We start from the raw sequence: 25,472 nt of genomic DNA, 5'->3' as shown, positions 1-25,472 counted from the left end.
CTTGTTCCTTGTAATTTTTGGCAGGCCTTTTACTTAGAGCATAGGCTGTATGAGTTTATTAGTCCCACTACCTGAACAATTGTAGCACCATGTGAATGAGGCCCTCCTTTTTGTGATATAGAGGCTGTATCTCTTTTTCTTTGTCATTTTTGGCAGCACTTACACTGTATATACAATTGAATCTACAGGAAAGAATGTTTCCTAATAATTTTTCCTCTAAAACAGATTTTTTTTTTTGTGGGGGCAGGGTTTTGGGCGTTTTTTTTTGTCCGTCTGTAAAAGTGGCGTACAACTCGGACAACATGGTTCCCAGCAGCGACATTGACATGTCCAAGATGCATCCAGACATGGTCCCCCTGCTGTTTCTGATTTCAGAGGTGTTTCCATCACTTTCAGACCTTTTCCTATGAACCATGCACCCTCCCCTCATCCGAGCAGGGGGTGCCTGGTCGCCTCCCGTTGACTTCCATTATACTCGGGTACTCGGCTGAGCGCACGGATATCGCGATGTGTTCGGACCGAACACTTTGGTGTTCGCTCTTCACTAGTCACTGTGTGGCTTACATTTGGCTTTACTTTTTCCTCTAGCGTTAATATACACTGTATAAAAGTGTGCCCACTTGTTGAAGAATGAGAATGATGTAGGTGTGGAGGTCTGTTTCACATGTCTCTTTTTATTTTGTTTTGCAATTTTACTTCCACATTTTGACTCCTGTGTGTGGGGGCTGACTTTTTATGTGTAAGCCATTGTTACATTTCATGTTGTGGAATTGTCCCAAGACGTCCCTGTGACAGGTGTTCTCATTCGGCACTTTGCACAGGTGCTTTCTCTGTGTGGGCGTGATGTTGGGAATTCTGCCAAGCACAGCCATTTCTATAGTATTCCACAAACAGTCATAATCAAGGTGGGGGGAGGGTGCACTGTGTAAACAGATACAATTGGGGCAGCGAGCAGAAGTGAGAAATTATAAGAAGGGTAATTACAAGGTGGATAATTGTTTCCATTCCCTCGTAGTCCTTTTGACATATGTGTCCTTCATTTTTGTGTTTATATGGACACTCATTCATTTTATTGTTTTTAACATTATGAGAACAGACACTTATGTAGCCATACTTAAAAACCAATACATTCCTTGTTTTAAATCGTAATAATTGTCACTGTTTCCTGGATATTACAAACGTTTTTGGAGTCAAGTGCCAAGTAGATTATGTACAAACTTCCCATTCAGCATTTAAAGTTCGTCTAAGCATGAAAATGGCAAACAAGTACGGTGCCCCATATCAATAGTAAGGCTACTTTAACACTCGCGTTTTGTGCGGATCCGTCGTGGACGGATCTGTTCAGATAATCCAACCGTCTGCATCCGTTCAGAACAGATCCGTTTGTATTATATTTAACATAGCCAAAACGGATCCGCTCTTTAACACTATTGAAAGTCAATGGAGGACTGATCCGTTTTCTTTTGGGCCAGATTGTGTCAGAGAAAACAGATCCGTTCCCATTGACTTACATTGTGTGCCAGGACGGATCCGTTTTGGCTCAGTTTCATCAGACGGACAACAAATTGTTGCAAGCAGCGTTTTGGTGTCCGTCTCCAAAGCGGAATGGAGACTGAACTGATGCAAACTGATGCATTCTGAGTGGATCCTTTTCCATTCAGAATGCATTAGAATGCAAACTGATCCGTTTTGGACCGCTTGTGAGAGCCCTGAACGGATCTCACAAAATGAAATCCAAAATGCGAGTGTGAAAGTAGACTTAAAGGGAGTCTGTTAGTAGTTTTTGCCAAATTAAACTGCTAATAGCACTAGATTGCGGCTGGGAAGAGCAGGACAAACATATATTTTGTGGAGATGTAGTAGTGTGCATATGATATTGTCACGACCATGGTTATGGTCATGACTCAGGATCCGCATGCAGTTGCCTGCGGTTTGGTTTTATTGTCAACCAATAAAGGGCTGCTGCTAGGTTGCCTCACGTGTGGTTGCCGCTGGTAACAGGATTGTACTTGGCAGTATAGCAGCCTGAGCTGTTGCTAGGCAGCTTGCTGTCAAGTGCATGCAGTAACTCCTGGTTGGGTGTGTGTGTATGTTATGCACTTTGTATGTCTGGTGTGCACAAGGTTTATGTAGGTGTGCACTGTGACACTTCCCTTCACTGTGGCTGCCCGTGGCAACGTTTGGTTTTGTGTGCATGTGGTGGCAGTGCCTCGGCCTTCTGGCTGACTCCCAGGACATGGTTGCCACGCATGTCGTTGCCTGCGGTAACAGCTGCAGTGTGATGTTCATTAGGACACTTCCCCTTTAAGTTGATGTCTTCCCTTCCCTGGTGTTGGAAGGGTTAACTTCCTTCCTAGTGTGTGTGCACTGGGTGTGTCTGATTGTGGGTGTGACTACATGGGCTATAAAGCCTCAGTTGAGACCTGATGTCTGAGGGGTACTCCAGCCTTGTAGTAAGCTGGAGGCGCCCTCCTGGTCTCTAATACCAACTGCCAGTGGGGGCCACCCTTCTGGTCATAAATAATACCTTGTCTGATGTTATGTAGATGTTTATGTGGTTGCTTGTTTATTGCACCTTATGGTTTCCTGGTTTCCCGTGTGATGTGTGGTGTGTGCTGTGTCCTTTCTGTTATTGTTGACAACAGCACTTGTACATGGGTTCCAGGCTGTGTGTCTGTGGCAGGTAGGTGAGGTTTTAGTTTCCACGTACCTGCCATTGCCATAAGTTGTATTGGTTTCCCCTTATTTACAGCTTTGCCATTTTAGGCCAAGCTCTTTCTCCATGTCCAGGAGGAACAGGTAGTCTACCCAGCTCCTAGCTTAGGGACCTGCGGAGGGTTAGTAGTGACCCGAGGTTCCGGAGCATTGGTCCTCCTACCTTCAAGGTCGGCTCATGTTGCTAGGAGTTAGGGTCAGATTAGGGAAGCTTTAAGAGGTGACCTGCTCCCTAATTCTGTCTTCCTGGCCGAGTTGTGACTACCAGCATCAGGCATCGCACGGCTGAGGGTTTTCCCCATCCTCAGCCGTGACAGATATTTTATTCTGCCAGATTCCGTTTTTGCAAGTGCCCAGGGCAGGGCTTCACTGTGAAGTGCTCTCTGCATAAGGCTTCATGCACACAGCCGGCATGCACGTGGCGCGTATTGTGGCCGCAATATGCGGGCACTGGCCGTGTGCTCCCTTCATTGCGAATGTGGACCCATTCACGGAGTGCTTCCGTGGTGTTTCTGTCCGTGTCTCCACACCTAAAAAAATATAGAACTTGTTCTATTTTTTTTTAATGGTGCGGACAGATCACGGACCCATTCAAGTTGAATGGGTCTGGAACTGTCGCGGCTGCCGTACGGATGGGGCCCGTGCATTCTGGACCGCAAATTGCCGTGCCCAAGTGCACGGAACGGCCGCACAACTGCCGTGTGCAAGAGACCTAAGGCTGCATGCACACAACCAATTAAAGTCTATGGAACTATTCACATGGGCGTTTCTTTTTAAACGGACAGTGAATAGCAGCCGTCAGAAAATAGGACATGTCCTATTTGTGGCCCTTTACACCGGCAGACAGACCCCATTTAGATAGCAGTGCCGTTTAGATAACAGTGACGTTTAGATAGCAGAGCATCCATCTAATGGTCATTAAATATGGGTACACTGTGAAAAAAGGGCCTTTCAGAGGTTAAAAAAAAGTTATTGCTCACCCCATCTACTTGCACACGCTGGAACACTCGCTGCTTACTTGAGGCAACAGGACCAGCCTTCCCAGATTTTCACTACAGATTTTCTTCTTGAGGGATGAATCCACATTATTTATACAAATAGTGCTGTGCATTTGCAATGGATCTAAAGCAGTGTTAGCTGTTGAAATATACGTCCCCTGTGCAGGTTGCCTGCCTTTGCCTGCTTAGGAGGCTGAGAGCTTTTGGAGTGCAGAGGGCACTTTTTAGGGCATTTTTCAACTCTGTGGTGGCGTCAGCCATCTTCTTTGGAGGGGTCTGTTGGGGTAGCAGCATCTCAACCAGGGAGAGGAAAAGACTTGACAAACTGATTAGATAGGCCAGTTCCGTCCTGGGTAGCCCTCGAGAACCAGTGCAGTTGGTAGGTGAGAGAAAGATACTATCCAAGCTGATCTCCATTCTGGAGAATAACTCTCGTCCCTTGTGAGGGAGAACCACAAGTCAGTTAGCAGCTCTGTCTGGGGCCGTCATGCATCCTGTCCTCATGGGGGTCCAGGTAGTTATTGGTGTCTGTGTTCCATCCTGTTGCTGTGGCAGGTAAGTGCTAGTTGTTCCGGTGTGTTGTTGTATCAATGGGTTCTTACTTGCCAATCCAGTTGATGTTCACGGTCTGCTCCTCTCCTTACTGCTAGGCCTGTAGAGACTACTGTTCATCATTGTTGTGGATGAACAGGGTGTCTCAGTCCTGACTTTATTCCAGGGATATTCAGGGTGAACTAGGGCCCCGGTTCCTGTGTATGAGCCCTCCTACTATCTGGGTTCACTCATACGGTTAGGAGCCAGGGTGAGATTTAGGGTTGCAATAGGAGGTGACCTTCTCCCTTTACTTTGGTGTGCAGGTTTCTCTTCCCTTTTTTCCTTTCAGTGTATGGTGTGTAGTTTCCCCCACTTCACACCGTGACAGTATGTCAAACTAGGTGGCCCTCACACTGGACAGATGTAATCTTTAGCACAGGAGCATAACTCCAGCACACACCAAGACTGGAGTACAACTCCTGGCTTCCAGCCACAGGCATAAGAAGCACCTAGTGACCACACCCAGCCAGGTATTTAACCACACACATGCTGAACAAACACGTTGCCCCAGGCAACCAGCATGCATTGCTATTGTGTCACGGCGAACAACACCGAGACCGTGATACACATCCTCCGCTGCAGCCAATTATTAGCTTCAGCTGTGATGTGGCCACAAGCTTTAAAGGGGTTATCCCGTTTCCTATATTGTTGACCTATCCTCAGAATAAGTCCTCAATATCAGATTGGTGGGGTCTAACTCCCGGCACCACCGCCATTCAGCTTTTTGAAGAGGATGCAGCTCTCAGTCTGCTCTTTCCCATTAAAGTTTATGGGGATGGAGATGCTGCAATTACACCTGCTTGCTGTTGCAATGTGGACAGGTATACAGTGAAGAGTGTGCTCTTCAAACAGCTGATCGCGGGGGCTCCAGAACTCGGATCCCCTCTAATCTGTTGTTGATGACCTATCTTGAGGATAGGTCATTAGTATCGAAAATAGACCAACCCCTTTAAGGAGCTGAATCCTTCTGTCTTTACTTGGTCTAGATCAGTGGTGCCCAATGTTTTTTTCGTCTGAGGGCTGCACTCGACATAATAGGGACAGTGTTCCTCTGAGGTCCGCTCATTTATTATTAAATGCAGCCTTTACTAAGGGGACAGTGTTCCTCTGAAACCAGCTCTTTTATTGTTATTAAATGTAGCCCTTACTGAGGGCACTGTGTTCCTCTGAGACCAGCTCTTTTATTGTTATTAAATGTAACCCTTACTGAGGGGACAGTGTTCCTCTGAGACCAGCTCTTTTATTGTTATTAAATGTAGCCCTTACTGAGGGGACTATGTTCTTCAGAGACCAGCTCTTTTATTGTTATTAAATGTAGCCCTTACTAAGGGCACTGTGTTCCTCTGAGACCAGCTCTTTTATTGTTATCAAATGTAGCCCTTACTGAGGGGACTGTGTTCCTTTGAGACCAGCTCTTTTATTGTTATTAAATGTAACCCCTACTGAGGGGACTATGTTCTTCAGAGACCAGCTCTTTTATTGTTATTAAATGTAACCCCTACTGAGGGGACTGTGTTCCTCTGAGACCAGCTCTTTTATTGTTTTTAAATGTAACCCCTACTGAGGGGACTGTGTTCCTCTGAGACCAGCTCTTTTAAATTGTACCCTTACTGAGGGGACTGTGTTCCTCTGAGGCCAGCTCTTTTATTGTTATTAAATGTAACCCTTACTGAGGGGACTGTGTTCCTCTGAGACCAGCTCTTTTAAATTTTACCCTTACTGAGGGGACTGTGTTCCTCTGAGACCAGCTCTTTTAAATTGTACCCTTACTGAGGGGACTGTGTTCCTCTGAGGCCAGCTCTTTTGTTATTAAATGTAACCCTTACTGAGGGGACTGTGTTCCTCTGAGACCAGCTCTTTTAAATTGTACCCTTACTGAGGGGGACTGTGTTCCTGTGAGGCCAGCTCTTTTATTGTTATTAAATGTAATCCTTAGGCCTCTTGCACATGACCGTATGGCTTTTTCTGTGTTTTGCAGTCCTTTTTAAACTGATCCCTTTTTCAGTTTTTTTTTTTTTTTTGTTTCAGCCGTGTTTCCGCTTCCGTTTCGTTTTGCCGTTTCATTCTTCTGTTTGTGATCCTTTTTTGCGGGTCGGAAACGGAAGCATACAATGTTTAAACAGTAAGTACATAAAAAAATTGGGCTGGGCATAACATTTTCAATAGATGGTTCCGCAAAAACAGAATGGATATGGAAGACATTCGGATGCATTCTTTATGCATTCAGGTTTTTTTGCGGAACCAATGACTTGAATGGAGACATGGAACTTGATTTGTGGGCAATAATAGGACATGTTCTATCTTTGAACAGAAATACGGAAACGGAATGCATGCAGAGTACCTTCTGTTGTTTTTGCGGATCCATTGAAGTGAATGGTTCGGCAAAGGGAACACAAAAAAAGGAACGGAAACGGGAAAAAAAAAAACGTTTGTGTGCAAAAGGTATTACTAAGGGGACTGTGTTCCTCTCAGACCAGCTCTTTTTTTTGTTATTAAATGCAGCCCTTAGGCCCCATTTAAACAAGGGAGTTTTCCACGCGGGTGCAATGCGTGACGGGAACGCATAGCACCCGTCCTGAATCCTGACCCATTCATTTTCACGCATCACTTGTGTGTTGTGTGAAAAATGCTGCATGTTCTACATTTTGCCTTTTTCACACAGCCCTGGCCCCATAGAAGTGAATGAGGTTTCAGTGAAAAATGCATTGTGTCCAGAAGCAACGTTTTTCACTGATGGTTGCTAAGCAATGTTTTTTTTGTAAACCTTCCGTTTTTTATCCAAACGCATTGTACCCACTTGCAAAATAGTGCGAGTTTCACTGAACGCATCTGGAGCTAATCCATATTCGTGTGAGAGAGGCCTTAGGGTAAATGCGGATGTTCAGGATTTATTTGCGGACAATCCGCACTGAAATCTGCAAGTGTTCGCAGGGAAATCTGTGTGGTCAATCCGCATCAATTGGTGCGGATTTTCCTGTCCTCATTGAAGGGAATAGAAAAAATGCGGACAGGAAATATAAAATAAATTGACATGCTGCAGATTTTAACATTCTCGTAGAATACAATGTAAATGACCTACGGTGCGGATTTTCCACATGCAAATCCGCGTGCAATCCTGATAATGTGCATTTAGCCTTACAAAGGGTACTGTGTTCCTCTGAGGCCTGCTCTTTTAAACTGAATTCCTTACTACGATGGCGTTCCTTGCCATGGCTCCACAAGGCGCTCCAGTTCTCGCATAGCACACTGTCATTACAACTCAGTGTAAGTGTATGCACCTCACAGCCAATCTTATTGCACCGCACATGTTTACAACGCATAGCAATGACATATGCACATCGTGCCATGTGAGAACTGGAGCGCCTCGTGGAGCTGTGGCAAGGAACTCAGTTTAAAAGAGCGGGCCGAATGAAGCAGTACTGGGCACTGCTGGTCTACATTGTTCCTGCCCCCTTCAGAATACAAACTTTGCATAGTTTTGTCAGGCGCTTTCACTCTGGATTTACCAGAAGGTGGCCACTAAATGCAGTTGGCCAATGGACTGTTTAGTCATGCATCAACCACAGTAAATCCCTGTCCATTGTTGCTTAATACCGGTATGTGAGTGATTTCAAATGGAACAAAAGCCTGTTTTCTAAAACTATAATAATGATGGCCTGTCCATAGTGTAGGCCATTGATATCTATCGGCTTTGGGGGATTTGACTAGCTGCGAGTCAGCTTGTGGGGCTAGCTTTCAGTTATTGTTGTTTTTTTTCCCGAGGCCTATTTGCTGCTTTGCATGGTACTGAAGCTCACGGCAGTTCAGTCTCATTGAAGTAAATGGGACAAGCTGCAGTCTATGAATAAACACATCCAAATACAGTCCTGATCAAAAGTTTAAGACCACTTAAAAAATGGCAAAAAATCATATTTAGCATGGCTGGATCTTAACAAGATTCCAAGTAGAGCTTCAACATGCAACAAGAAGAAATGAGAGTGAGACAAAACATTTTTTGAGCATTCAATTTAATGAAAACAACTAATAAACTGAAACAGGCTGTTTTTCAGCTCATCAAAAGTTTAGGACCACACCTTCAAAAAAAACAACTAAACCCCCCCCCCCCCCCAAAACAGAAATCCAACTTCCAAACATGAACTCAGTAATGAGTAGCTCCGCCGTTATTGTTTATCACTTCCATAATTTGTTTCGGCATGCTTGATGCAAGCGTTTCCATGAGGTGAGTGGGAACATTTCTCCAAGTGATGAAGATGGCCGCATGAAGGCCATCTACTGTCTGGAACTATTGTGCATTTTTGTAAACTTCCCTTGCCATCCATCCCCAAAGCTTCAGATCAGGGGAACACGCAGGATGGGACAAAAGAGTGATGTTATTCTCCTGGAAGAAGTCCCTTGTCCTGCGGGCATTGTGTACTGTAGCGTTGTCCAGTTGAAAAACCCAGTCGTTACCACACAGACGAGGGCCCTCAGTCATGAGGAATGCTCTCTGCAACATCTGGACATAGCCAGCGGCCGTTTGACGCACATGCACTTCCTGAAGCTCCATTGTTTTACTGAAGGAAAAAGCACCCCAGACCAGTGGTTGGTAAAGTGCGGCTCTTTGGTGCGGTATGACGGATGGGCGGCCGCGCAGCCATATCGCGCCGCTCAAGCTGCTTGCAAAATGTCCGTCATGCGCCTCCTGCCCCATCTGTCTGCTTCTTCCACTTTATGAATGAAGCAGGCAGGAGGTGCATGACGGAGGGTGAGATATCACACTGTGCACAGCAGCAGAAGGGCGGGCAGCGGCGCTCTAGTTCGGCTGCCCTCTGCCGGCCATGTGAGGAGTGGTGGAGTGGTGAAGAGGCTGCCATTCAGGAGACTTGGAGCGAAATGTCCTGCAGCAGAAAGGTAGGAGCTGCCCCCGTTGTGTGCACAGCGCCGGGCACTGCACCGGCCCCGGTGCAGTGAAATAATAATCAAGATCCAAATAAAAGAAAGTAAAAACACCCTCTGGGCTCATGCCCACGAATGTAAGGGTGCCGTGCCTGTGCTGCGGACCGCAAATAGCGGTCCGCAATGCACGGACACAGACCATGGGGCAGCTGCATGAGGATCGCGGACCTATTCACTTGAATGGGGTTCCCGATCCGCATCCGACTTCCAGCACCGCAAAAAAGTAGCGCATGCTGAAGTGAATGGGTCCATGATGCATGCGCTACTTTTTGCGGTGCGGTCGCACAGCCAGAAGCACAACGGAAGCACACTGTAGCACTCATATCCTGGATCCTGGACCCATTGAAGTGAATGGGTCCTTGATGCGGGCTGCACACGGCCTGTGCCCGTGTAATGCGGACCCGCTGTATGCGGCAGGCACACGGTCATGTGCATGAGCCCTAATAGTCCTCACTGGTACTGTTGACGCAATATTTTAGGTTTTTAAAAATGTGGCTCTCGAAAGAAATTTCAATCATGGTTTTGGCGATATTTGGCTCAGTTGACAAAAAAGTTGGCCCACCGCTGCCCCAGACCATTATGACGCCCCCTCCACTGTGGCGCATAGAAAACATCTCAGGTGGGATCTGCTTGTCATGCCAGTAACGTTGGAAACCATCAGGACCATCAAGGTTAATTTTTTTCTCATCAGAAAATAAAACTTTCTTCCACCTTTGAATGTCCCACATCCCGCAAAAATCATACCCTACCCAAGATAATCGCCCCAAAAAACTGAAAAAACTATGGCCCTTATGGAAACACTAAAACATGATTTTTTTTTGTTTCAAAAATGAAATCTTTGTGTAAAACTTACATAAATAAAAAAAAGTATACATTAGGTATCGCCGCGTCCGTATCGACCGGCTCTATAAAAATATCACATGACCTAACCCCTCAGGTGAACACCGTAAAAAAATAAAAATAAAAACGGTGTAAAAAAAAGCCATTTTTTGTCATCTTATGTCACAAAAAGTGTAATAGCAAGCGATCAAAAAGTCATATGCCCCCCAAAATAACGCCAATAAAACCGTCATCTCATCCCACAAAAAATGAGACCCTACTTTAGATATTTGCCAAAAAACTGAAAAAACTATGGCTCTCAGACTATGGAGACACCAAAACATATTTTTTTTGTTTCAAAAATGAAATCATTGTGTAAAACTTACATAAATAAAAAATTGTATACATATTGGGTATCGCCGCGTCCGTGACAACCTGCTCTATAAAAATACCACATGGTCTAACCTGTCAGATGAATGTTGTAAATAAAAATAAAAAACGGTGCCAAAAAAGCTATTTCTTGTTACCTTGCCTCACAAAAAGTGTAATATAGAGCAACCAAAAATCATATGTACCCTAAACTAGTACCAACAAAACTTCCACCCTATCCCGTAGTTTCTAAAATGGGGTCACTTTTTTGGAGTTTTTACTCTAGGGGTACATCAGGGGGGTTTCAAATGGGACATGTTGTCCAAAAAAACGGTCTAGCAAAATCTGCCTTCCAAAAACCGTATGGCATTCCTTTCCTTCTGCGCCTTGCCGTGTGCCCGTACAGTGGTTTACGACCACATATGGGGTGTTTCTGTAAACTACAGAATCAGGGCCATAAATAATGAGTTTTGTTTGGCTGTTAACCCTTGCTTTGTAACTGGAAAAAAAATAGTAAAATGGAAAATTTGCCCAAAAATTGAAATTCTGAAATGTCATCTCTATTTGCCAATAACTCTTGTGGAACACCTCAAGGGTTAACAACATTTGTAAAAATCAGTTTTGAATACCTTGAGGGGTGTAGTTTCTTAGATGGAGTCACTTTTATGGAGTTTCTACTCTAGGAATGCATCAGGGGGGCTTCAAATGGGACATGGTGTCCCAAAAAACTGTCTAGCAAAATCTGCCTTTCCAAAACCGTATGGCATTCCTTTCCTTCTGCGTCCTGCCGTGTGCCCGTATAGTGGTTTATGACCACATATGGGGTGTTTCTGTATACTACGGAATCAGAGCCATAAATATTGAATCTTGTTTGGCTGTTAACCCTTGCTTTGTAACTGGAAAAAAAATTATTAAAATGGAAAATATGCCAAAAAAGTGAAATTTATAAATTGTATCTGTATTTTCCATTAATTCTTGTGGAACACCTAAAGGGTTAACAAAGTTTGTAAAATCAGTTTTGAATACCTTGAGGGATGTCGTTTCTAGAATAGTGTCATTTTGGGGTGGTTTCTATTATATAAGCCAGTGACTTCAGACCTGAACTGGTCCCTAAAAATTGGGTTTTTGAAAAGTTCAGAACAATTTCAAGATTTGCTTCCAAACTTCTAAGCCTTGTAACATCCCCAAAATATAAAATATCATTCCCAAAATGATGCAAACATGAAGTAGACATATGGGGAATGTAAAGTAATAAATATGTTTGGAGGTATTACTATGTATTATAGAAGTAGAGAAATTGAAACTTGGAAATTTGCAATTTTTTTAAATTTTTTTGGTAAATTTGGTATTTTTTTTATAAATAAAAATTTATTTTTTTACTTAATTTTACCAGTGTCATGAAGTACAATATGTGCCGAAAAAACAATCTCAGAATGGCCTGGATAAGTTAAAGCGTTTTAAAGTTATCACCACTTAAAGTGACCACTGGTCAGATTTGCAAAAAATGGCCTGGTCCTTAAGGTGAAAATGAGCCGGGTCCTTAAGGTGTTAAAGGCATGTGGTCCTAAACTTTGGATCAGCTGAAAAACAGCTTGTTTCAGTTTAATCGTTATTTTCAATTAATTGAATGCTCAGAAAATGCTTTGTCTCACGTAAAATATGATTTTTTGCCATTTTTCAAGTGGTCTTAAACTTTTGATCATGTATGACTGTATGTGGGGCTTTGGTTGTGATTGCATAGACTAACATAGTTTGTGGGTTGAAAAATGACCTAAGTTGATAAAGTATAGCCAGCTGAAAACAAAATTGAAGCCAAGAAATACAGATAGCGGAGGCCCAATTTGCCATAAAATTAAAAAAAAAAAAAAAAGTCCTTCTTAACTCCTGATAGCAATTGGACAGAGTCCTGGATGTTTTGTTTTGCAAGGTAGGCATCAAACCCATTAATGCTATCCACACTTTCAGCCATTATCAAATTCTCATGTTCCTTAACTGAATGGTTCAGACAGAGTGAATGGGACTGAGCTGCTCCTAGCCCGTGTGACCAGTGAACTTGACATCACATGGTGTAGGTAGAGGCCTAAACGTCCATGGAGAGCCTTGGCCTCTATACAGATGGTCCTTGGGAGTCCCTGCCAATCTGATATTGATGGTCTTTCATGAGGATAGGCTATCAATATGAAAATCCTGGAAAATCCCTTTAAATGCATGAATTATATAGGTATACAGAATAGGATAGCTTGTACAATGTGCCATGTTCTTTTTAATAATAAGAAATATTCTGGAATATGTTAATGACACTAACTTTTATGGTACCATTGTCATGACTTGTAAAGAATTTCAACATACTTCTTTTTTCAAGGCACAGTACAGGGACAGAACAAGTGTGTTGATTTCATATTTGGTTTGACTTGTCTCTGCTGGTGAGATCTCAAGTTCAAGACCATCACTGTTCAGAAATTGTGTATGTGCCTAAAATGGCCTCAAATCACCTCAGTGCGGACAGTTTTGCAAAAGGAACTACAATCATTGTGGTTTTCTACCACGTGGCCTTACGTTTTTGCATAATAGGTATGCAACTACGTATAGCAGTATAGCATGAATACATGTGTTTAAGTTGATTTGTCGTTTACATTTCAACTAGTTCATTCATTTTAGAACCAGTGCCAGATGTCTTTAATGAAATACAAAAGCGCTTGCATCAGAAGGGTGCTGGCACACAGTGCAGTTTCGACATGCATTCAGCATGCAGTTTTTTATTGTAGCTAGCTGAAATTAAACAAATCATTCCCACTATGCAGAACACCAGGGTTTAACAAGGCTTCCAAACTGAAAACCACATCCTGAATACAGGTCAGAACTGCACTGTGTGCCAGCACCCTAAGACCCTTTTCTGACGAGCGAGTTCCACACTCCGGACTCCCAGCATGAGTATGCAGCAGCTCCCGTCCTGACCTCCCAGCACTGCCGGGGTCGCATAGCATTATATTGATTTATGATGCTATGTAACCCTCAGGCCCCTTTCACACCGGCGAGTTTTCCGCACGGGTGCAATGCGTGAGTTGAACGCATTGCACCCGCACTGAATCTGGACCCATTCATTTCTATGGGGCTGTGCACATGAGCGGTGATTTTCACGCCTCACTTGTGCATTGTGTGAAAATCGCAGCAAGCTCTATTTTGTGCGTTTTTCACACAACACAGGCCCCATAGAAGTGAATGGGGCTGCGTGAAAATCTTTTTTCATGCACGGTTGCTAGGAGACTATCAGGATGGGGACCTGATCATTATTATTTTCCCTTATAACATGGTTCTAAGGGAAAATAATAGCATTCTGGATACAGAATGCTAAGTGAAATAGGGCTGGAGGGGTTAAAAAAATCACCTTAATCCACTTGTTCGCGCTGCCGGCATCTCTTCTGTCTTCATCTGTGAGGAATAGGACCTTTGATGACGTCACTTCGCTCATCACATGGTCCATCACATGATCCATCACCATGGTAAAAGATAACAGACGGACCATGTGATGAGCGTAGTGACGTCATCAAAGGCCCTATTCCTCACAGAACAAGAGAGAAGAGATGCTGGCTGCGTGAACAAGTGGAATAAAGTGAGTTAATTTATTTTTTTTTTAATTTGTAACCCCTCCAGCCCTATTGTACTATATGCATTCTGTATTCAGAATGCTATTATTTTCCCTTATAACCATGTTATAAGGGAAAATAATAATGATAGGGTCCCCATCCCGATCGTCTCCTAGCAACCGTGTGTGAAAATCGCACCGTATCCGCACTTGCTTGCAGATGAGCTACAATGATACAGAAGAGGCAAAAAGAGGGCTGAATTAAAGAGACAGACTCACATGCTGCCCGTAAAAAGTCTATGCATAAGGAAGAATGCTTCTAGAGGGACATATAGGTATTTTTATGATAAGATATATGACAAAGTTTTCTCTACTCACCTGTACTATTGATATATGAGAAGTCTGTTGCAATGAGAGTGACCATGTGATTTCTCGTGAGGCAGCACTCTATAAAAGTAAAAAGTTGCTTCCTTCTGGGTTCCCCAACAGATTCATCTGATTATTCATACGACCTTTGTAGCAGGCCATCATGTGTTCAGCTTATCTTGTGGGGGTGCTTCTGACAAAAATGAATTGTCCACAGCAGGCAACCTTTTTAAAACTGATGATTAACATTTTGTATTTGGGGTGAAGGAGCTTTCCAAACAGTAGAGCTATGATTGGACTTGCAAGCTTATATGCAAATGATACCTGCTTATCTCATGGATCATGCATCTAAGCACAAAGGTGAATTGCTTATAAATCTTAACTCTGTTATTTTTGGAGAAGCATAATAATCCATTCTGCATGAAAGTTAGGAACCATTCTCAATTGCTAGTTGCATGATTTACCTTAAGGCCCCTTTCACACAGGCGAGTTTTTCGCGCGGGTGCAATGTGTGAAGTGAACGGGTTGCACCCGCACTGAATCCGGACCCATTCATTTCTATGGGGCTGTGCACATGAGCGGTGATTTTCACGCATTACTTTTGCATCGCATGAAAATCGCAGCATGTTCTATATTCAGCGTTTTTCACGCAACGCAGGCCCCATAGAAGTAAATAGGGGTGCGTGAAAATCGCAAGCATTATTTTCCCTATATAACGATATTATAAGGGGAAATAATACAATCTACACTACAACTAACCCAAACCTGAACTTCTGTGAAGAAGTTCGGGTCTGGGTACCACAGTCAGTTTTTTATCACGTGCGTGCAAAATGCATTGCACCAGCGCGATAAAAACTGAACAGCTGAATGCAATCGCAGTCAAAACTGACTGCAATTGCGTACCTACTCACGCGGGTTTGCCACAATGCACCGGGACGCATCCGGACCTAATCCGGACACGCCCATGTGAAAGAGGCCTAAGGCTACATTCACATTAGCGTTTTCAATTCCGCTATTGAGATTCGTCATAGGACCTCAGTAGCGGAAGAAAACGCTTCAGTTTTGTCCCCATTCATTGTTAATGGGGACAAACTGAACTGAATGAAACGTAATGCACCAAAATGTATTCCATTCCATATGGTTGCGCTCCCATCACGGACAGAAAAACGCTGCTTGTGGTGTGGAGCAAGACGCATCCGTCCTGGTACACAATGTAAGTCAGTGGGGACGGATCCGTCCCCCATTGACTTTCAATGGTGTTCATAGCGGATCCGTCATGGCTATATAAGACAAAATACAACCGGATCCGTTAATGACAGATGCATGCAGTTGTATTATGGTAACTGAAGCATTTTTGCAGATCCACGACAGGATCCGCAAAAAACGCTAATGTGAAACTAGCCTTAGTTGCAAAACCATTTCCCTGAACTCGGATAAAGTATTAGTTATAAAGTCAATCATGCTATTACTGTTACATAAATTGCTTTTATCTCTGTCTAGCAAAAGCTGTAGTAAACAATCATCTTGACAGGACTGTGGTTTTCTCATGATGCAAGCAGAAATATATTGTGAAAAAATAAGAATAATGTACTGGTTGTGTTAACCAACACCACTACTTGTTGTTGTAAAGGTGTTAGGCAATCTTCTCCACAACCTATATTTCTTAAATGAGTTGCCTCATACTAGCATTTTTTTTTTTTCTAATCGGACACTACCTACAAGCTAGGTTTATTCCTCTTTACTAAAATCCAACAGTTGTAAAGAAGGCCCGAGGTCAGCCTGCAGATATTGTAAAGTACAGGTCTGGTAACCAACCGAGGAAGGCTCCTTCTCCAGTCAGGTGTCTTATAGCCAGACATGAGGAGACGTGGAGACATAGATGATCTCTTTGAGATGATCTCTTTTTTTTTCACTTTCCTTCATGTCTGGTGATCTTCCAAAAATCATGGAAGACACACGGAAACGGATCACGGAACAACGGAACCCTGTTTTGCGGACCGTGAAAAATACTGTTGTGTGCATGAGGCCTTAGTGTACAGTAACTTGGCATACTTAGGGTGCATTCACACGACCGTATAAATGGATCCGCATCTGTTCCGCAATTTTGCGGAACGGGTGCGGACCCATTAATTTCAATGGGGCCGCAAAAGATGCGGACAGCATACTGTGTGCTGTCCACATCCCTTGTTCCATTCCGCGGCCCCTGCAAAAAATATGGAGCATGTCCTATTCTTGTCTGTTCTTGCAGACAAGAATGGGCATTCTCTATATAGCGCCAGCCATGTGCGGTCTGCAAAATGCGGAACACACACAGCCGATATCTGTGTTTTGCGGATCCACAATTGCGGAGCGCAAAACACTTACGGTGGTGTGAATGCATCCTTACTGTCAGTGCAGAACACTGCAGCCTCGCTCCTTTCCCCATCTCTCCAGCATTAAGGGAGACATTGGGAAGATACTGAGAGGAGTGCGGCTGCAGTATTCTCTTTATTTTATATTTAAAGGGCCTCTGTCAGTAGATTTGTACCTAGGAAACTGGCTGATCTGTTATATGTGCACTTGGCAGCTCAAGCCATTTATGTTGGTCACACGTTCATATGTGCCCTCATTGCTGAGAAAAATTATGTTTTAATATATGCAAATGAGCCTCTTGGAGCAATGGGGGCGTTGCTGTTACACCTAGAGGCTCTGCTCTCTCTGCAGCTGCTGTACCCTCTCCACTTTGATTGACATCATAATGTCTGGCCCTGTGGAGAGGGCGCAGTATGGCAAAGAAAGCAGAGCCTCTAGGTCAGGGGTGCACAACCTGCGGCCCAGGGGTCACATATGGCTCTCAATACCATTCTGTGCGGCCCCAACCATCTGGTAACGGATATGTATTTCTATATCTTGTGGCTGCTCACATGTATTGTTCATGTATTCTCCTATTAGATGGGAGTACTAGAAGTGTAACTAGACATTAATGGTATATACTGTAAGTTCAATATGCAAAAAATATAGTATTTCAGTTTGTAGTACCTCTTTAAGTTTTATTTTCGCCCTTGGAATTTGTTTATGCTGACGATGTGGCCCCCAACCAGAAAAGGTTGTGCACCCCTGCTCTAGATATAACTGTGCATCCATTGCATCATGTTTCTCAGCAATGAGGGCACGTATGAACATGGAGCCAACACAGATGCCTTCAGCTGCCAAGTGCACATGGAACAGGTCAGCCAGTTTCATAGGTACAAAACTGCTGACAGATGCCCTTTATCATGCCAAGCTTGTGTAGATTTTATAACTTTATTGTTTTGTACTATTTTTAAATGCAGCACCTGCTCCTCTCTTATGGATCATGTAAATATATTTAAAAGGGGATGTGTTTTGAATGAGTATGACCATTTTGACATGAAAGTAAGCTTTCTATTCTTCTATTTACATTAGAAGGAATTTCCATTCTGTTTTTGTGAAAGTTTAGGAGAAAAGTTTGCATTTTCTATAGCAGCATACATATGCAAAAACTATGTATACATATTTCATGCAGAGAAATTAAAATGAACTGAGTGTTAGCAGAGAAATTGATGTTGATGCACTGAATGCATATAATTCTAGCTTTTATTTAGATTTAATCATTCTCTGCATTACTATAACATGCACCTAATACTTGCCTAAGAAAGTTCACCCAAAAGAGATTTAGTTATCTACATAATCAGGTGGCAGCTATTGTATAAACAGAATCATTAAACTTTCTAAGGGTACAGTCCCACATAGCAGCCACCACATCGGTCCTGCCAGTCTGTGTGGTTTTCCAATGGACTAGTATTGTCAGTTGATTATTTAGTTGATAATGACCATATGGTTTTGTACATTCAGGGTGCCAGTACACATTCAGGTTTTTCCCGTGCAGTTTTGAAGCTAAAACTTGGAGGGGATTCAAAAAAGAGAAGCAGAATCTTTCCTATATACTTTTGCTCCTTTTGTAGTAACATCAATTGTGCACAAGACCACAAAATTGGACTTCACATACAGTTTAAACCAGAAGTTTACATACACTATATAAAAAGACATGTATATTTTTCTCAATATCTGACATTTAGGCTACTTTCACACTTTCGGCAGTGTGATCCGGCGGGCAGTTCTGTCGTCGGAACTGCCCGCTGGATCCGCCGATTTGAATGTGACTGAAAGCATTTGTGAGACGGATCCGGAAGCGAATCCGTCTCACAAATGCATTGCAAGAACGGATCCGTCTCTCCGCTTGTCATGCGGACAGACAGATCCGTCTTGTATTTTTTTTTCAAATTTTTACCGGTCTGCGCATGCGCAGGCCGGAAGGACGGATCCGGCATTCCGGGATTTTGAATGCACTAATACATTCCTATGGGGAAAAATGCCAGATCCGGCATTCCGGCATGCTACGGTTTTATCTTTTGCCTGATCAGTCAAAACGACTGAACTGAAGACATCCTGAACGGATAACTCTCCATTCAGAATGCATGGGGATATGACGGATCAGTTATTTTCCGCTACAGAGCCCCTGTGACGGAACTCTATGCCAGAAAAGAAAAACGTTAGTGTGAAAGTACCCTAAATCAGAATAAACGTTTCAGGTTTTTGGTTAATTAGGATTACCATAATTATTATTATTTTCCAAATGCCAGAATAATGAGAGAGAGAATGTTTTAAGGCATTTTTATTACTTTCTGCAATGTCAAAAGTTTACATACACTAAGATTACTATGCCTTTAAATAATTCTGGACTGCCCATATGATCTACAGAATATATGACCATATATGTCTGTATTAGAACAGGACAGTCACAAAGCAACGTATACAAAGCCTTTATAAACAGTTACAGAAAGCAAGGTCCTAAGATTAATCTACCGGTAGAAGACAGGCAATAATCAGGCAGTGGAGTGGATGGAAGAGGTATGGCATACAAGCAGAGAGCGGATGAATGACCGAGAACAAAAATTGAGCAATACTAAACTTGGCCCTATCTGAAATGAACCCAGCAAGTCACCCATGACAACACAACAGTATAGCAGCAAACACATTAACCTCCATGGAACTACAGATCCCAGAATACAAGGTAAACATACTTAACTAGAGCAAGAACTGAACAGAATCTGGGAGAAAATGCATGTGGCAAACACTAAACCCAGCAACCAGAATGGAGTGAGGCCTAAATATGTAAAGGCCCACAATCAGCAACTCCACCCTAATCAAGCCAAGCTAGTGGGTCCCTAAACTAGTTTGCTGTAGTATGTTGACCACTGCTTGGCTATAGGCCACAACAACTCACAGGCACAATACTACAGCACTGCACCATGTTAACAGATCTCAAAAGCTCACCTTTACATATGGTCTCAGAAACCAGACTGAGAGACCAAGCAGGTACAATTAGCGCTTCAGTAGTCTCCTGATAAGGGTTAATAATGGCTTGCTTTCATTCTGCAAGTGTGATATATGGGGGGGATTTTAAATTTTCTCCTCCCTCACTCCAGTCTTCTGGTATAAAAAAAAAGTCACAAATCTTGCACTTGCAGCTTTTTAAAGGTTTTCTGTCACCAGAATTAACCCTTTTAAACTGACTGACATTAGCGATGTGCTAATGTCAGCAGACTCTAACTCTCCTAATCTTATTCTTATGGATGCCCCCGTTACTGCACAATTTTAACTTTGACGATATGCTGCTAGAGGCTCCGTTCGCTCACATCAAGTCACTCCCTGCCGTCCTTGATTGACAGGGCCAGGTAGCGTTCGTCTTCTCCTGCTGGCCCTGTGTGCTGGGACTGCGCAGGCACGAGATTTATCCAGCGCACAGGGCCAGCAGGAGAAGACTAACGCTGGCCCCATCAATCAAGGACAGCAGGGCATGACTTTAGGTGGGCGAACTGAGCCTCTAGGAGCAGGAGAAACGTCCCCCCCTGCTCCTAGGGGCTAATTAGCATGTCATCAAAGTTAAAATTGTGCAGCCATAAGCATATAAGCATAAGATTATTATTTTGCACATCGCTAATGTCAGCCAGTTTAAAAGGGTTAATTCTGGTGACAGAAACCCTTTAAATGCCATTGCGCTTAAATTTAGGCGCAGTTGGCAATTCTACGCTGTCCTCTCCACGTTCCCAAAAAAAGGCCATGGTAAGGGAGGGGGCTGGGCAGGCCGGCACTTTTATTTTCTTTTACACTAATTTTCTGGCTTAAAAGAAGACTGAAATCTATGCCAGCTCCTAGCTGGTGTAGAAATTAAGTTAGGTGAAGTGACTGCCAGAGAATGCGCCTAATTCATAAGGCGTGCACCTTGTCATAAATCGGGTGCCTCCTCTGGCAGCGTAGGAATACTATAAACTGGCGTAAAACGCCAGTCTAGGATGAATTTCCCTAATATGTCTTTTTCTCTTCAGTCTGGCATACCTTTTATTTCTGTTCACTATCATTCATCCACTTCCTACCTGAATGCCAATACATTTCTCATCTCCTCCATCCGTGGTTACCATCATTTGGTTCCTGTGAGCTTTTATCAGTACATGGGTTACAACTTTAAGAACGGTGGCTCACTCTGGGCGAGATTATGGATTAGGTGCTACAAAACCCAAAATGGAGGGACACCCACCCTCTAATTGTACATATTATGGAAAATCAAGGAAATGGGTGAGCACTCTGCATTTGGTCTTGATAGTAAAGGTATAATCAAACTTCAGAAATAAAATAATTATATGGCATAAAATTGACACGTGTATGGCATAAATAAAATACAATTCACATAAAATACAGTCCACATGAATTTATATGACCTTTAGATTTCCCCTTTTAAATGTCCGTCACTTGTAACATCATTATTCACACATGCAACCTCAGATATGAGTTCCCTTTATACAAGAGGTTCAGAAGGACCTAATGAATATATACTGCAAAAAACGCATATACACAAAAAAGACGCACAAGAGACGCATAAAAAACGCGTATGAATTTTCATCCATTAAGGAAATCCAGTGATCCATAGATTGTTGCTGATCCTCACAATAAAAGGCGGAGGATAACAGGTAGTGAGTTACCACTGATGAAGGGAAGGAGAGTTCCCGAAACTCGTCTGGGCTGGATCGCATACCTAAGAAGCACCTCTGCAACAATAAGCATGGCCATGCTAAGCAATTGAACATATGAATGCCTCAAAGATCAGAACCAACAGTAAGAATTGAGATAGACACTCTCGTTTCCTATCACGCCGGATGAAAGTCACGTGATCCAGGCAAATTCGAAACACCGCTTCATTTCCCGTGAGATTCCGGGTAAGTTGGCTCAAGGAGTGCGCAGCGAGACGCCGACTCTGTCCCGCGCCCCCCCGACCCTCGCCAAACCAAACAGAGGCACGTAAGAATACAAAGAAGGTAAGAGGATCTTACAAAAGCCTGTAAACCACTAACATAAGACTAAACAAATGCAGTATATGATCTACCATATTACCCACTAACAGTCTCCTTATGAAGACAAAGGGAACGTTACTATATGTGCTATATTATATGGAGTAGGCTACTATTTAAGGCTGCTTGCAAATCCGAGATCAGACTGGACATTTCCCTCTCTTATATATTCGACCTTAAACAACTACAGAGCACTTTACCACTCTAGCAGCAGAGAATCTCTCAGTGAGCTTGTGGACATAAGGGACTATTCCCACCTGCGTTTTTATAAATTGTAAATTCATGTGGATTGTATTTTATTTATGCCATACACGTGTCAATTTTATGCCATATAATTATTTTATTTCTGAAGTTTGAATAAACCTTTACTATCAAGACCAAATGCAGAGTGCTCACCCATTTCCTTGATTTTTATCAGCACATCATTGTCTGCCAGTATTGATTAATATTTGTTTCTTGCGACCGTCCAGTTGTGCAGTTCAGCCTTCCTGTAAGTCATAGTGTTTTGTGAGTACCAAGAGACACTTAATACTTGGGAAAGGGAGAAGTCCAGTTTTCCGGTCTTATAAACATGTGTATATGAGGAATAATACTATTTCTGACCAGTCTGTGACTTTTATTTAGAATTTCTCACCAGTTTTCAACCTCTGGCTCCATATCGAATTGTCAGCTTTAGAGTGGGCAAAGACTGGCTGCTATATTTTCCCATTTAATGTGCATACAAAGAAGAGGAGATGCTGTTTGTGCATGATTATAACCCTGCACTTCCATATAGTATTGCACTAATATTTTCTATAAAGAACTTGGGTCTTTGGGCCCCTGAAGACGACTAGATTCATAATCTTGAAACTGTAACGGCAGCTTCTGTACTTGTACCACTGTATGATTTCATATTTTCTTTTAAGATCATGGCTTTAACTCTTTCTTTGCAAAGCCTAAATATGATATCTAAAAGTGATATTTTGGAATTAGGAAAAAAAACTTATAAACTACAATATAGATATCAAATATGCTTTCTTTTTATTCTACTTTTTACAGAGTGGATCCAGTGGCTTGCTACCGGCCCCTTCTTTGTTGTCCCCTCATTCTAAACTCAGACTTATTGGAACATCCAGCACACAGTTGCAGCCCCTTGGTTCCAATACATATGGTAAGACTACCTTATTCTGGGACGTTGTTCTGGTTGGCATTACGAAAAAGAATTATTGTTGAAGGCTTTGTCTGAGATTTTGATATTGATGGCGTATCCTCATAGGATAGGCCATCAATATGAGATCAGTGGGGGTCCAATTCACGGAACCTCTGCTGATCATCTCTGGTCAGGGTTGCAGCCTGTTCCTAGGCTGGTGACATCATGTTCATCTGTCACACGGCCTAGGCATAGCTCAGTCCAATTCAAGTAAATTGGGCTGAGCTGCAATAACCAGCACAGATACGGTCCAGTGCTTGGCAGCCTCCTCAAACAGCTGAAGGGCAGTGGTGCCAGGCGTCATTCTGAGGATGAGGATAGCTCATCAATATTAAACATCCAGAAAACCCCTTTAATAATCTAAGTTGTTTAGTTAACATGTTGGAGACAAGAGTACATTCTTTTTGTTTTTTGTTTATTTTAAGAAATTGAAAATATGACGTATTATTCTTTTTATTGCAATGTTGTGCATAGATCCATAGCATATGGAAATATATGCAACTTTGTAATTTATAGGGAATATGTACTCCACCTCCCATCCTCCACCAAACTGTACTTACCATTGCAGTTTATTCACGTTTTGTAGCAAAAATAAATTGAATTTGTGGTCACAACTAAGATACTGTACCATCAATAAGCTGATGGGTTACTGCAGTTTCTGCATATCCTCAGGCATATAGATCATGCCCATTGTGAGTTAACATTGTGTAAACCCTCATATGCTGCAATATGTTGTATAGTGTATGGATCACTGCATGCATAATAATTTATCAAAACATTAAAATGTTTATATATACTATATAGCAATTTTGAGATTTCTGACACTAGATGGCAGAAACACACTGCTCAGGCCACATGCTATTTATACTGCTGGTTTTCGAACTTGAACATGTTCCCATCAAAGAATTTTTAAGTGATTGACAAGTCCTGCTGTGTTTGCGCATTTGAATGGTGTGCTGGAATTAATTTCTCATAATTCAAATGTCAATGCAGATGTGTATCAATTTGCAAAAAGTTCTAAACAAGGTTGTTCATTGCATTGGAACCAGACCAATAGGTCCTGTCTGCAGCCCCCCAATTGGAGTGGCCTGAATTTCTCTTTTTGGGAAGCTAAAGAAATACTTTAAAGGGAATTTGTCACCAGTTTTATGGTGTCCTAAGGGCATGATAATCTAGTGTCAGATCTCAGTTTCTTTCATTGCCCCAACCATTTTGCCAAAATCTTGTACTGAACAGTTCCACCTCATGCCAATGAGTCCCCATATTCATGAATCCTGTCTGTCCCCGCCCACCTGCTGCTGATTCATATGAAAAAAGTTGTCAGTCAGAGGCAGGTGGGCGGGGGGAGCCGAGAGCTCATGAATGTGGGGACTCATTGGCATGTGCTGGAGATGTTAGGATTTAAAAGTGAGGGCAGCAGAAAACTGGTGTCGGATTTCCTTTAACCGTGGGCAGCGTGAAATACTAATAAGCTCCCTCATTACAAGAAAATATGGGGAGATTATGTCTAAAAGAAAAATGGCTTTGTTGTCCATAGCAACCCATTACAGCACAACTTTAGTGTTTTGCTCTTGCAAAATGAAAGCTGTACTGTTTTGATAAATCTGACCTTTTTCCCCAGGTATTTCAGAGAAAACATGGTTTTAAAAAGAGCTGGGCACAAGTATATACAGTGCATTCGGAAAGTCTTCAGAACCTTTCACTTTTTTCACATTTTGTGCTAAAATTAAAAAAAAAAAACATGTTCCCTATCATTCCGCACTCAATACTCCATGTTGACAAAGTGAAAGAGAGAATATTATAAATCTTTGTTCATTTATAGAAAAGGAAAAACTAAAATCTTGCATTCAGACCCTTAGGCCTCTTTCACACTTGCGTTGTCCGGATCCGGCATGTACTCCACTTGCCGGAATTACACGCCGGATCCGGAAAACGCAAGTGTACTGAAAGCATTTGAAGACTGATCTGTCTTCAAAATGCGTTCAGTGTTACTATGGCAGCCAGCGCAAGTTTCAGAGGTCAAGGAGACCAAAGCGTGACTTGGATCACCTACTGGCTATCTTTTATTTTTATTCATTAAAACATATACCTTTATTGATGTCTGTTTTAAAAAAGAAAGAATATCACTCTAATTTTTTTAAAAAGGGGTTAAAATTCCTCAGAGTGAGCAGTGAGACTGTGAATTCTACTGTGTATTTCTCTTCTCAATACACATCATATAGTAGGATAGCACCTGATATACTTTCTCAGGGCTTGCCCTACTGATCCATATCACTGCAGCAACTTAGTATTTGGTTGCCTGTAAATCTCTGCTTTAAATGCTCACTAGCTCAGTCTGAACTAAAAAATTAGTGCTCCCACATCCCACGCTATTAAAGTCCTGGTTGCCATAGTAGTAGTGGGGAGCGGTATACTTACAGTCCGTGCGGCTCCCGGGGCGCTCCAGAATGACGTCAGAGCGCCCCATGCGATCACGTCATCCATGCGCATGGGGCGCCCTG

General features: G+C 42.7%; 1 protein-coding gene across 1 annotated transcript in view; it reads left to right on the top strand.

The window, feature by feature from the left end:
* Nucleotides 1–25,472, top strand: part of AHI1 (Abelson helper integration site 1) — a 210,209-nt gene that overhangs the window by 93,470 nt on the left and 91,267 nt on the right. The window contains exon 19 of the mRNA XM_044291599.1: nt 22,821–22,932. Within this exon, the coding sequence (XP_044147534.1) occupies nt 22,821–22,932 (112 nt within the window). The remainder of the gene's footprint in view (nt 1–22,820; nt 22,933–25,472) is intronic.

This window comes from Bufo gargarizans, chromosome 4 (genome assembly GCF_014858855.1).
Source record: "Bufo gargarizans isolate SCDJY-AF-19 chromosome 4, ASM1485885v1, whole genome shotgun sequence".
In the NCBI taxonomy this organism is placed as follows: Eukaryota; Metazoa; Chordata; class Amphibia; order Anura; family Bufonidae; genus Bufo; species Bufo gargarizans.
Note: the sequence above shows the minus strand (reverse complement) of the source record. Positions and strands in the feature narration are given on the sequence as shown.